Source organism: Pelophylax lessonae (genome assembly GCF_965119305.1).
Source record: "Pelophylax lessonae genome assembly, chromosome: 6".
Taxonomy (NCBI): domain Eukaryota; kingdom Metazoa; phylum Chordata; class Amphibia; order Anura; family Ranidae; genus Pelophylax; species Pelophylax lessonae.
In genome coordinates, this window is record NC_138773.1 from 266,931,026 (window position 1) to 266,946,046 (window position 15,021).

General features: G+C 41.6%; 1 protein-coding gene across 1 annotated transcript in view; it reads left to right on the plus strand.

The window, feature by feature from the left end:
- LOC309558737 (dipeptidyl peptidase 4-like) overlaps window positions 1-15,021 on the plus strand; it is a gene marked incomplete at its 5' end in the record, with an annotated part of 178,779 nt that overhangs the window by 114,733 nt on the left and 49,025 nt on the right. Inside the window, 4 exons of the mRNA XM_082261785.1 lie at window positions 609-769; window positions 4,545-4,648; window positions 8,526-8,661; window positions 10,953-10,991. Coding sequence (XP_082117911.1) covers window positions 609-769; window positions 4,545-4,648; window positions 8,526-8,661; window positions 10,953-10,991 — 440 coding nt within the window. The remainder of the gene's footprint in view (window positions 1-608; window positions 770-4,544; window positions 4,649-8,525; window positions 8,662-10,952; window positions 10,992-15,021) is intronic.

The following is a 15,021-nucleotide window of genomic DNA, read 5'->3' on the forward strand; positions in this document are numbered from 1 at the left end:
GGCTCCCCTATTGGATACAGTGGGGACACTCCCTCAGACCAAGTGAATCACACCTGGAGACATGTAACAACTTAACAGATCAGGCTCCCCTGATAAGCAGAAGGAGCATAAAAAATGCTTTTTGAACCTAGCACCTAATTAGGAGGGTGCTACACATTCATTTGCATGGCACCTAAAACCTTGGTGTGGTTCTGCTGCGATTGATGCGCTCTAAATTGTGGCAACCCGCATTGCATGAAGAATGTAGCCCAGAAGCAGCTCCTGAACTTTTTTTGGGCATCAAGCTTCATGCGATGCAGGTTGCCGCAATTGCAGTGAGATTTCTCGCGTGACAGAGGCAGAGCCACACTGAGATTTTATGTGCCATTCAACTGAATGGCATCTCAAATGTGCATTCTGCGATTTGTCATTCAGACTTCGGCACTTTAAAATTGCGGGCAGAATCGCAGTAAATCTGCCTGCGGTTCAAAACGCCAAGGAGTGAATGCAGCCTAAATACAGTATATAACTGCCTAAAATGAGGGAAGGAAAAGCATAAAAACATAATTGAGAAGAATGTATCTAATACTTTGCAACAAAATAATATCTTTTTATTTTCTTTTTTGCAGAGGAAATGTTTGGCACTAATTATGCTTTATGGTGGTCACCGAATGCAACATTTTTGACATATGTAGAGTTTAATGATACAGAAGTGCCAATAATAGAATATTCATTCTATGGAGAGGATTCAGAGCAGTATCCACAGACCGTTCATATTCCATATCCTAAGGTATGTCTGGAGTTGGGTTTACTACTTACCTGGCTGTTATGCTGTTCCAGTTGTTCAGTAATATTGAGTTATTGATATCTATGCCATGGTGAGGTGACACAATGTAGAAAGCTTATTGAAAGAGGAACTGAAATGTTTTGGGTCAATATTATTTTTTTTTTTTTTAGTTTTTTAAGTTATGAAAGTGTTATGTTATTCTTTTATTATTTGTGAAAGCTTTAGCTAAATATGTTAAAAAAAAAAAAAGAAAGGGGGGACTAGAGCTCTATCTGCTGGCCGGATAGAATACTGCACAATATTAATATGTAATTTTTAATATTTACTTGACTAAATCTAGAAATTCAAATTAAATGAAGTCCTGACCATCGTTAATAAAAACAGATATTATATACAAACCACAGTATATTTCCTTAAATTGTATTTATAGGTGATATCTTTTTCAACACACAGTCACATATTTATCATAAAAAACACATACATATTCACACTGTGGTAGCCAGGAAAGAACGGTTCGACCGATGATGGCAAGCCAAGATATTCTTCCAGGGAATGTTGGCACACGCCTCCTCTATTACTCTTGAAAAGGAGTGCTAAATCATCTGGCATATGTTTAAAGCATCTATACCGTGTGCTTAGAGGCAAATAGGCAAGACGTGTCACTACCCAGAATCCCCTGCAGCAGCAGAGATGCCATATGTTGTGCTATTCTGCAACAGCTCTTGAACTAGCTCAGGGCATGTAAATAAAGACACTTTATTGGCATTTAATTTTACTAATTTCATCAAGTCTTCATGGCCAACTTTTTATAATGCATATATACATTAGGAGTTAGTAGAATGGACTAAGTAGCTTAGTGAATGAAAACACTTGTCCTTGATACATCACCAAGTAGCTAGGATCACAGAAACCAACAGTATGATGGTTAATTATTGAAAACCCCTTTATTGAAATTTGTCTGTGAAGGTTCTTATTTATCCTGGTCATGCTATATCTAGTAGTAGCTGGACCTGTTCTGTGATGTTAAAGATGTTTTGTAGCTTGGTCGCATGATATGAGTTGACCTTTAGAAAAACTTCTTCTGTCCAAAACATACAAGCTCTTCTTTCCTCTTCTTTTTTTTTTTTTTTTTTGCATTTTCAATAAAAAGTATGTCTAGCAGTAGTTAGTCACATTCAACCGGACTTGTTCTGTAATGTTGAGTACATTTCTTAGGTTGTTGTCCATGCCTCTTCATCAGTTCCAACAAATGTCAGGAAAATACTCCAGCATTTATATTCCCACAGGTCATACCAACTTCTTGATATAATGACATCTGCCTTACCATGGTGACTGGATCACGGTGTTGGTGCTACCTGTGTGGGTATAAATACAGAACTATTCTCCTGACATGTTTAGCACACTCCTAGTTAGGTAGGTGCTAGGTAAAAGCCTCTATTGCTCCTTATGCTTATCAGGGGAGCCTGATCTATTAGTTTGCCTGTCACATGTTTCCAGGTGTGATTCACTGGGTCTGAGGGAGTGTCCCCACCGTATCCAATGAGGGAGCTTGTTGGACAGTGGAGGAAACCCAGCCAGTGACACATCAGGTATTATGACAGTCCCAGTGGGAGGACATTCCTGCAATACATCATGGGATTGATCATAAATACTGAGGGGACATGTGACAGGGCATCTTTTGGAGGGAGAAAAGTCCCAGGAGGAGGTGGACGCTGTCTTTCCTCCTGCAGGTGTAAGGAAAGGGGTTCAGGCAGTCGGCCTAGTGAACCAGGTGTGGAGCTGAGCTGCAGAGGATCCAGAGTGCTGAAAATTGGAGCTGCTGGCAGAGTCTCTCTGGAAAAATGGTGTACGTGAGTACCAGGAGATTTGCCAAGGGGTCTGCCTAGGAGAGAAGACCACTCCAGAGAAGTCAGGGGATCAAGGAGCTAGCTCACACAGGAAGTGTAACAGTTAAAGTTGACCCTGAAGAACAGGAACAAAGGGGATGCCAGGAAGGGCCCTGAAGATTGTTCTGCAGTACAGTACAGTTTACCTCAGACAATCCACTTGATACTACTTCACTGCTAATGACACGGTAAAGCAGGGACCTAGCGTTACTCAGCATTACTCAACATTACTCAGTATTATTCAGTTGTCCTAACCAATCGTGCATAGTTATACAAGTTGGAGTATCCCACTCATTCCCTTCTCACATCCAAGTTCTCAATAAAAAACACAAAAACCAAAGCTCCTAGACTGTTTCCTGACTGAGCGAAAATCACTCTTATGGCGCTTTTCCACTGCATGGAACCGAACGGTTCGGCTCGCTTTTGTGTCTTTCCACTGCTGGTACCGCATGGTATGGTGTAGGAACGGTACGGTACGGTACGGCGACGCTTTTCCACTACATGGAACCGAACGGTACGGCTCTCTAAAACAGTACCACCTCGATTGTGGCTCCAAGAGGTACCATACCCGGTACCATATCCCACAATCCTTTGCATGCAGTCACTACTAGCCACTGATTGGTCAGAGAATCGTTGTTATCCCACCTATTTAACTTTAGTACTACTTTAGTGGAAAAGCAAACCATACCAAACCGTACCGAACCGTTCCAACACCGTACCATGCGGTACCATGCAGTGGAAAAGCAAAGCGGGCCAAGCAGGGCCAAGTAGAGCTGAGCCGGTACTTTCAGTGGAAAAGTGCCATTATAATGTTGAACTGTATTGCTGTTGCTAATGGTAATCCAGGGGAACCCATATTCAGCAGCTCCAAAGGGAGTAGTGCTACACATGAATCAGAACTGAAAAAGTGGGCTGGACAACCTAGGAAATGTCTTCACCATTATGGAACAAGTCCAGTTGAATGTGACTAACTACTTCTAGATATACTGTTTATTGAAAATACAAAAGAAAAAAAAAAAAGGGGGGGGGGAGAAGAGCTTATGAGCTTTTGACGTACGTGTTCCTAAAGGTCAACTGTGACCAAATAACCACTGCTGAGATATCTCCACCAGAATTCACATTTCAGCCAAACTGCCTTAGCCAGGTTATAGTGTGGCAGTGTGACACATTGGAAATAAATCAATCTGGCAGTAGCCTAATAGTAATGTTCAGGTCATAACCCTACATGTCAGACATCTTGCATTTCTTGAATTTCTTTATCCAGTGTTCTTGGTGCCCCAGATTCTTCAGCCTTGCAACATCCAAATTTCAACACCCCTGGTAGTGATGAGAGTTCGCTGCCCCCTTTAACCTACTGCATTTCCTGCTGGCCCAGTACTACGATGGGCATTCTCACTAGCCAATAGGAATATGTGGAAGGTGAGAGGGGGCCAAAGTGCTGCACATTTATGTTAAACACACTCTGAAATACTGTGAAGGGCATCTAAAGAGCTTCTTGGTTCCTGCATTGTTGTACTGCAGCTTGTTCACTATTATTGCATCACTGAAAAAAATACATTCAGCAAATAACTGGGGAGTCCAATGACAGCAAAGGGACACCTTCATTATGGACTTATATAGGAGGGGCTGGAACCCAAAACCTTTACAGAGAAATTTTGTAACTGGAGTTCATCAGAGAAATAGGAAATCCTGTGATGTCACCCATAATTGACAACCCAAAAAATGCCAGTTTCGGTGGAATTAGTTGAAGTGGCACCAACACAAGTCATCATGGTGTCATGCATCGGACTGCATAACATTGTAGAGCCATTGTTGTATGCCTTCAAATAATTACATGAAATGAATCCTATAAATTCTTAATGCATTATATTAAACTATACTTTTTCCCCAAGTCAGGAGCTAAAAACCCCACAGTGAGACTGGTTTCCGTAAACACAGAATCCCTCACAAACCTAGTGTTTAAGGAAATTCTTGCACCAACGGAAATTAGATCCGGGTAAGAGTGTTCATAGTACAATTATTAACATTATTAATGTTATTATTTTTATTATAAAACTGTTCAAACTTGGCATCCCGGTTTTGTTCACTACCCTGGAGCAGAAAGCAATTTTAAGGCTGGGTTCACATATATACATTGCAGGACACCGCATGTGCTTTTGGACACCGCATTCCTGTTCAAATCACATGCGATGTCTTTGCGATACGACTTAAACCATTAATTTGTATGGCTCAAATCGCACCAAATCCACACAAAAAAGGTGCAGGACCCTTTTTTTACCCTCACTGGAATCTGATCCCCATGCATGCAATCCGATTCTGTCAATCACACTGCATTTTGTGAACCGTTTTGGAGTGTGGTTAACTTATCATTAACAGCCCCTGTTGTTTGTATGAAAGCCATGCGATTTCAATGCAGTGCATGATACGCACAGGATTTGCTGCAGTTCCCGCACAGCATATATGTGACCCGAGCCTAAGAGATTTTTCATTTAAGTTGTTGCATGAGTGAATTATATGTAAATGTAAGCCATTAAATTCTCTTACTTCGTGGCTGTTAAATGTAACACTGACAGCATTTTGGTATATTTGTTCAATAAGTGAAAAATAATAATCAGGTTTGAAATTCAGAATTGTCCTTTGTCCTCCACACAGTAATCAAAATAGCCCTCCTTGTTCCCGAGACTACAGAATGAGTGGTCTCTATGTTGTAGAGAAAATTATAGGAAGTTGATTTGAGTAGTTTAGCAAAAACACACTGGACAGGGCTGACACCCCTCAGCCCACAAAAGTGCCCTGTGTTGTCAACTAATAACACAAAATAGGAGCTGAGTGCATTTTGGCAGATTGACAGGAACTGTTCTGTACTTGTTGGATCTTTAAGGGGATAAAACATTGGAAAATATGCATGTATTGTAGAGATTTGCTGCTCGGATAAACACTTTTTAAAGAGTTCCAGTGCTTTTTTTTTAAAAAAACACCCTGTGTTGTTTCAACCTAATCCCATATCTAACGGGATTAGTAGTGAATGTAGGTTTTGTAAATTCTTTTTTAAAAAGAAAAAAATTACCTTGCTGTCCCATCTTCAGTAAGGGCATCTGAAGCCCACTGGTATCTTCTTCTGGGATACAGCGCTGCTGGCTATCTCGCGCATGCGCATATTATACACAGCGTGGCTGGGCAAACCTACAAGCAGCGGATGTCCATTGACTCCTGGGCAGTGGCGGCTGGTGCTCCATGAGCCGGGGGGGGGCAGATGGTCCATCATACCCCCCCCCCCCCGGAGCACACAAGCCTGCATACGGGTCGCCGGCTCACTCACCCTGGACATGTGGAGGGCAGTCGGCAGTCAGCAGCAGCGGCTTCCCCCTCGCTCGGTCTCCTGTGTCTCCTCCCTCCTCCTCCTCGGCCAATGGCATGGCTTCTCCTTTCGGCCGATCAGGTAACGGGTCTCAGGACCCGCTTCCTGATTGGCCAGGAGGAGAATCCATGTGACAATAGCGAATATTCATTCGCTATTGTCACACAACTGGGTGGGCTTGGGGCGCAGTGCTCTGGGCTCCGAACCCACCCTTTTATGAAGCCTATTAGAGCCTCTGGCTTTAATCTCGTGCTTCAAAAAAAAAAAAAACCCATTGGAATCCATGCGTCCGACGCCCTGCATGTAGATTAGGGGGCCGGACGCATGGATAGGGGTGGCGACGCCCCCAATAGACGGGCCGCCCCTGCTCCTGGGACTGATGACACTCCTATCCCAGGAGCCAATGGCAGGTGGACATGATGTACCTCCCCGTGGAGGATTAAAACCTAAAAAAAAGGTATTTGCACTGCTGGAAAAAAAAAAGTAAAGTAAATTATAGAAAGTGGTCAAGAACATATGGGGGGGGGGGGGGTTGATAAAATGCCCAGAACTCTGCTGTAAGAAAACATATCAGAGTTTGTAACTTTTCCTACAGTCCCTACAACATGTCTGCATGTACCAGACATTTAATATGTTCCATAACTAACCAAGCTCCAGAGCAACCTTTACATTTCAGCTTTTCCCTTTACATTGGTTACTTAAAGTGATCAACATATTTCTTTTTTGGGGGAACAAACATTAACTTTTCATAGTACAGCCTTCCAAGACGTATTTCATTTTCTATATATGCATCACAACAAGCGTTCTATATCTAGATACAAAGGACTTACACAGACCCATAGGTAATATAAAAAAGCATGATACTTGACAGTGTCATGTATACTTAGGAACTGGGAGGCAGTATGTGAGAGCTGGCAGTTGATAGAATAGTAGCTTTACACCTTTAGGAGTTCAAGTGACTTCTGATCACTGTCTCCAAAGCTGAAATATCAGATTTATACATAGGGTGTAAAAGAATATCCCAAAATAAGCCTACACAGATAATTTAAAAATGACCTATTCGGATTCTTGATTAAAGCCGATTCACACAGGAACGCACCGTGCATTCACATGCGATCCGGTTGCAGTGCTATTGAGGCCCATTCATTTAAATGGGCTAAAATTGCACTGTGCCATACCAAACATAGTGCATACACTACTTTATAAAATGCACAGCCACTGGATTACATGGTACTGCTGTACCATGCGATCTGGTGCCATCTGTGTTTGGGGTGTCGTAATGAACAAACAGTTTCACTTTTTTCACTTTTTTTTTTTTTTTTTAATACATCTCAGTGCTGCTGAACTCCTGCAACCTTTTTAAGCCATTTCCTAGCTTTGTGTATGCATGCCAATGATGGCTGAATGGCATTTCTATGGAGCAGGGAGAAGGTTCTGATAACAACAGTAACCCATATCTTTGCAAGGTGTGCTGGAATGCCACCTGTAGCTTTTATCAGAAGCTCTTGTGACAGGATGAAAACACAGGACAACAATTGAGAGACAGGGACAGAGCGTTGTCACCCTATAACAGGAAGTGCCTGAAACAAGACCTTGAAAGGAAAGAAAGAAAGGTCATTAGGTATTATTTTAAAGAAAGCCTCAGATTTGAAACCTTTTGTAAATGACATGACCTTGTTAAAACTACTACCGGCTGTTAAAACTAAGAGATTTTAATGATTGTGTTTACATCTACTATAAGCAAAAGGGTTATAAAAAAAAAAAAAAAATGTGGTGAGCCATGAAATACTTTATTTTTTTTCATTAAAGCAAAGCGCAATGGGCTAGGTACAAACAACTATAGAAATCATTCTGAATTGGCTTTTGACTCTGGATGTGCAGGTTGCAGATTATTATTACTATAGCGATATATCCTCTGAAGCTATTTCTTTAACTTAATAACAGTTTATAAAGAAATGTTTTTTTTTTAATATTAATGCTTGACAACGGTAACACTGTTTTTAATTTAATGGTGATTAAAAAAAAAAAATCAACTGAAATGTTGGGTTTTAACATATTGTTAATAAACAATGATGGTTCATGTAAAATAATATTAAATACTGACAGAAAACCAGGAGTGACTGTGTGTTATATGAAACAGTATAATAAAGGTAGAGCAGATAAAATTGTTATGGTGCACCCTCTACTGGTTAAAAGAGTAAACTGCATTTTCTATCTATCTATGTAAGTACTCTATCTATCTATCTATCTATCTATCTATCTATCTATCTATCTATCTATCTATCTATCTATCTATCTATCTATCTATCTATCTATCTATCTATCTATCTATCTATCTATCTATCTATCTATCTATCTATCTATCTATCTATCTATCTATCTATCTATCTATCTATCTATCTATCTATCTATCTATCTATCTATCTATCTATCTATCTATCTATCTATCTTAAACATATTGGAAATCAAACAGTACAATGTAACATATACTAACGCTTCTCTGTGATGATTTCAGTGACCATTACATATGTGGAATGAACTGGGTGACAGATCAGAGATTGGCAGTTCAGTGGTTGAAAAGAGTCCAAAATGTTTCTGTTCTTGTGATATGTGACCATGCCAATGCTTCTACAACCTGGAACTGTGCAACGGTATGTTAGGTTCTGTTTGCAGTCACTCTATTATCGGGCTAATGACAACTAAAGCTGATAGTTCAGTTTTAGGTGGTTTTTATGTTAGAGGACTGAATGACATCTTCATGTATGTCATGGGTATTCTGTCCGAGAGATCTCTGAGGATAAACTCCAAGCTCAGAAGCAAGTGACAGCAGATACATAAGGGAACCTGTGATGCACATAAAGCAGCTGCTACCACTGATTTGTTTTAAAAAGGTCCAAGGTCCAGTGAGCCTACTACCCTAATGAGTTACTGGCTTTAGACTGCGAAGTTTGAAAGGTTTGCTTTCCCATCCTTTAAACTTGTTCCAGTGACTCACTAGGTTTCTCCTAACATTTGAACTGGAGAAAAAGTAACACCCAGTGAGGGGTTAGAATAATAGGCAGCAACAGGAGTGTAGACTTTATCCCTTACTGGTACATATCAAATGGTGGGCAGGGTCTGAGAGGCAGGGTGTTGCAACCAAAATACAGAGATGAGAAGTAAGACTTAATTGGAACATAGCAGGATTACCCTGGCGTCCACAGGACCCTGGGATCTCCCTTACATTACAGGACAGTCATGCCAAATCTGGAACTGTTGGTAGGTATGAAACTTGGGTGGCCAGTGGGAGGAAGAATTCCCCGGAGGTCAGTGGAAGGATTAATGCCCAGGCAGTCAGTAGGAGGAAGAATGCCCTAGTATCAGCTGCAGTTATTGGGAGGAAAAATGCCCTTGGGGTCATTTAGAGAAATATTGCCTGGTGGTCAGGGGGAGGAAGAATTCCTTAGTGTCAACAATCAGTGGGAAAAAAAATGCCCTAGCCATCATTGGGAGAAAGAATGCTCTAGCGGTCATTAAAGGATAGAATGCCCTGGTGGTCAGGGGGAGGAAGAATTCCTTAGTGTCAACAGTCAGTGGGAAAAAAAAATGCCCCAGTGTCATAAGTTAGTGGGAGGAAGAATGCAGCATTGTCAGAGGTCATTACGAGGTAGAATGACCTGGCGATCAGTAGGAGTAAGGATGTAAGGAAGGATGAGTAATGCCATGGTGGACAGTGGGAGGAATAATGCCTTGGCCCTTCATGGGAGGAAAAATGTCCTAATGTCAACGGTCGTTGGGAGAAACATGCCCTGATGGTCAGCAGGAGGAAGAATGCTCCAGTATAAGTAGTGAGCATGAGGAAGAATGCCCTGGCGGTCAGTAGGAGGAATAATCCCTTGGCGGTCAGTGGGAGGATTTGTACCCTTGCAGTTAGTAGGAGGAAGAATGCTCTAGTATCAGCAATCAAATGGAGGAAGAATGCCCCAGTGATCAGCAGAAAGAAGAATGCCTTGATGGTCAGTGGGAGGAAGAATTCCCTGGCGGTCAGTGGGAAGAAGAATGCTCTGGCGGTCAGTGAGTGGAAGAATGTCCCAGTGGTTAATAGGAGAAAGCATTCACTGGTGGTCAATGGGAGAAAGAATGCCCTGGTAGTCAGTGGAAGAAAGAATGCCCCCGTGGTCGATGAGAATAAGAATGTCCTAGATATTGCAAAGAAAAAACAAGCTGGCTGTGAAGACTGTCATATTTAGAGCCTGCTTACATTTGTGGTAGCCCTCTAAAGAGCAATCCCCAGTGGTTCATTTTTCAGAGGGCATTTGTCAGGCACTGAGAAGGCATTATGTTGCTTCCTCACTGTCTTTTTTAACCCCTTAAAGCCCGCACTACCATGCCACAACTGCGCGCATTGCTGGTGGTTGCGGCGAAGCCCCATTCACTTGAATGACCCAACTGCATCTTAGCAATAGATGACACTTGTGCTACTGGGGCTGAACATGCACATGTCTGTGGTATGGACACTCCAACCACAGTGCTGCCCCCACCATGCCTCTGATAATGTTCCTCTCTTCAACAGGTAGTTGAATTTGTTGCAGGCACTGACATTTGTTGAGCGAAGGCCTAACACAATTCTAAAGAGTGTTATAGACACTTTTTATGAATTCCACAATTTAAGTTTAGTTCCATTTTAAAGGGCAATTGAAATGATAAATTAAATCAATCCCCTATTCCATCCCCTCATCCTCCTGATAAGAGCAGTCATTTATACAGTAAGTACGTAGCTATGATGCAGGCTGTCCCAAACTCCCCCCAATGTGCCGCCATGATATCTTTTGTCTTGGCCTGGTTCATATGTCCTTGCTGGAATGCAGACATAAGGGGATGGGGGGGGGGGGGGGGTGTATGTGTGGAACATATGTGCATTCATTTGTTGAATAATCATGTTTTGTGTATTTTTTCTACTTAGCCCGTTTTTGAGATGAGCCATACTGGCTGGGTCGGAAATGTAAGTAGTGTTATCAATTAATCATATACAGTATATAATTCACAACATTCTCTTTGTCTTTGGTGTTATTAAGTGCTGTCTGTTCAGTGTTATTAAGCTCTTTCTCTATTTAAATTAAGTGAAGGGAAACTACCCCCAAAACATCTGACAGAGGCTCTCACCCTTGCCAGGTCAAACCAAAAAAAAAAAAAATAGAGTTTTAGCTGGAGTTATGATTTTATGACTTCTTCTCTGACTCTTCAGCTTGAGAGATAAAATGAAGCCTATGTATAAAATAGCTTATTGGATCACAACTCTACAGTATATAAAATAAAACAATATTGCATTGTATGGTCAATTTTTTTTTTCCCTGCAAAATTTTACCTTCAATAGAAAGCCAACTCCACAAGACTTTGGTTCGGCCACACCTTGAGTATGCCGTCTAGTTCTGGTCACTGGTCCTCAGGAAGGATGTGCTGGAACTGGAGAGTCCAGAGAAGGGCAGCAAAGATAATAAAGGAACTGGAGGACCTCCGTTATGGGGAAAGACTACAAGCATTGAATGTATTCCTTCTAGAGAAGAGGTTTAAGAGGATAATTATGAAGAGCGCTTACAAGCACTTGATTTATTCTCCCTGGAAAAGAGATGCCTGAGAGGGGACATGATAGCGATTTACAAATACCTCAACGGTGATCTCAGCATAGAAAAATAACTATTCAGTCGCAAGGAATGCATGAGGACATGTAGCCATACAATGCGGTTAGAGGAGAAGAGATTTAACATAAGGCTAAGCAAAGGGCTTTTCACAGTAAGGACAATAAGATTGTGGAACTCGCTTCCGCAAATGGTAGTAACTGCAGAGAGTATGGCTACTTTTAAAAGACTCTTGGACAGACTCTGGAGAAGAGACGTCTGAGGGGGGACATGATAGCAATTTATAAATATCTTAATGGGGATCCCAGCTTAGAAAAAAAGCTGTTCATTCAAAGGGATTGCATGAGGACTCGAGGGCATACAATGCGATTAGAGGAGAAGCGTTTTAACCTCAGGCAACGCGGGGGGTTCTTTACTGTTAGGGCAACAAGATTGTGGAATTCTCTACCACAAGAGGTGGTTTCTGCGGGTAGTATGGTGGCTTTCAAAAGACTCTTAGACTTACATCTCAAGGATCAGAACATTCAGGGGTATGTGAGATGATTACAGCCACACACACCTACACAGGTTGAACTAGATGGACTATTGTCTTTATTCAACCTCAACTACTATGTAACTATGTATCTATATGACAAAGATATACAAATACCTTACTGGTGACTCTAGCATAGGGAAAAAAAATTTCAGCTTAAAAAGACATGCGGCCATTCATTGAAACTGGAAGAGAAGCGGTTTAACCACTTCAGCCCCGGAAGATTTTCCCCCCTTCCTGACTAGGCCCTATTTTATGATTCGGCATTGCGTTACTTTAACAGACAATTGCGCAGTCGTGCGACGCTGTACCCAAACAAAATTTACGTCCTTTTTTTCCCACAAACAGAGCTTTCTTTTGGTGGTATTTGATCACCTGTGCGATTTTTTATTTTTTTACGCTATAAACAAAAAAATATCGACAATTTTGAAAAAAAAAAAAAAAAAACAACAATATTTTTCACATTCTGCTATATGACATTCCCAAAAAAAAATTTAAAAATCAACATTTTTACAATTTTAGGCCAATTTGTTTTCTGCTATATATTTTTTGTAAAAAAATCCCAATAGGCATATTTTGATTGGTTTGCACAAAAGTTATCATGCCTACAAACTACGGGAAAGATTTATGTCATTTTTATTGTTGTTTTTTTTTTTTTACTAGTAATGGCGGCGATCTGCGATTTTTTGCGGGACTGCGACATTGCGGCGGACAGATCAGACCCCTGACTGACATTTTTGACACTTTTGGGGGTACCAGTGACATTACTACAGTAATCAGTGCTAAAAATATGCACTGTTACTGTAATAATGACACAGGGAAGGGGTTAATACTGGGGGTGATCAAAAGGGTTAAGTGTATGCCTATATGATTACTCACTGTGTGTGTGGAGGGGGTTCTGTGTCAGGCACAGAGAGATCACGGTTTCGGCTTAGCTTAAACTGCTGATCTGTCCCTGCCTGTCTGAGAGAAGATCCACCTGCTTTGTTTACATAAGCAGGTGGGTCTTCTCCCTGTTTACCAAACGATCGCAGGAGAGCACCACCTGCGTGATCCCTCTCCAATCAGCTCGTAACTCACCCCAACACCCCCTGTCCATGCAAATGGGGGGCATCTTGTTGTGGTGATTTACCAGCTGATGGTAGAGGGATCACGCAGGTGGTGGATCTAAGTGGTGTCCAGCATTCAGCACGAAGCTCTTTTCTTCACACCTGTCACTATTTTAGCACATTTAATTAATGGACTTTATGTGAAATATTTTGTGCACAATTACACTTTATATGTATGAAAATGATGAAAAAAAATACTGTAAAAGTACTAAGATAAGTATAGTCCAGCACTTGTTTGCATCCAGCAGCGCTCAATATATCAAACATATATCATAGATCATAAAGTCCTCAAAAGGAAAAAAAAAACTGTCTAAAGACTCAATGAAATGTTCTTGAAATCCCCCGACAGTTCATATGATAATAATAATCCCCGGTGTATTGATGTCCGTAATCAGGTTCCAACCTTCACCACACCAAGCGTGACCCCCCTAGTAGTGGGCACTCACCGGAAATATTATAAATATACGCCTGTAAGCATAGGTAGATTGGACCCTTGATACCTTTGGATATCCCCGTCAATGCCTGATGACTTCCACATAGGTATTCCAATCATGGATTCAGAAGTGTCATGGAAATAAAAATGGGGGCACAATAGTGTGATACCGTTTCAACATTTATTGTACAAATCACTCCAAGTAAAAAACCCCAAATCCAATATGCTTACATAAGAACAGATTTTTCAAGCAGAATAATAGTAACCCATTGGTTATGGCCAGCTCACCACTGCTGCGTGAAAATATTCAAGCCTCCACTGCTGCATGAAAATCTTCAAGCCTCCTTCAGGGTGAGAGGCTTGAAGAGGGTTCATATAGACTTCAACTGAGGTCCTCAGTTGAAGTCTATACGGACGAAACGCGTCAGGACACAGGCATGCTGTTTCCCTTGTAACCACAAGAAGTTCTGGCTGGCATCCGGATCTCACCCTGAAGGAGGCTTGAAGATTTTCATGCAGCAGTGGAGGCTTGAATATTTTCACGCAGCAGTGGTGAGCTGGCCATAACCAATGGGTTACTATTATTCATATTATTATTATATTCATATAGGGTGTCTAAGACAATTCCATCGTGCTTCCACTTGAGAAATGTTGGTGTTCGTGTGTCGGTTGTAAAAATAAATTTGTGGTATGCAAAACAAGTAGAGAGGCACTGATTCTGGAGTGTCTATATAGACCCATTGCCCACCTACAGCTGCAGCGGTCACACAGTCAGTGAAGGGGCAGAGGAGTTTTGAAGCTGGGTGGACAGATTTACTGATAATAGTTCCTCATCAGGTCTGCTGCCTTTGTGATTGACAGCATGAATGGGTGGATCCTCAGCCAATGGACAGCCTGCTATTGGCTATAGAATCTAACCACTGTCTGCTGGGGAAGTAGTGCCTCAGCTTCTTCATCAGGCTCCACCCACTGTAGCGATGGGGAGGGGGGTAGCGGCAACAAATTTGCTGCTTGCTACACAGCGTACAGAGACAGGCACTCTGCTGTCTCTGTATGCCAACCTAGGGTTGGTTTTAATTACATTTAGTTTCAATATCTAAACACTACCTGAATCTGGTGTATATGTCGGTAAAGCTACCAAAACAGGAGGCAGGGATTTTTTAATCTGGCACAAGCCATTTCGAAGGGCCAACGTTTCAGAAAAGCGTCATTAGGGATTTACTGAATTCCCTTGAGTGTGCACAGGGGCAGGTAGTGAACAGGGCAGAGACTATTAGTGGCATATAAATCAGTGAATATGACGTTCACCAAAAATTCACTGC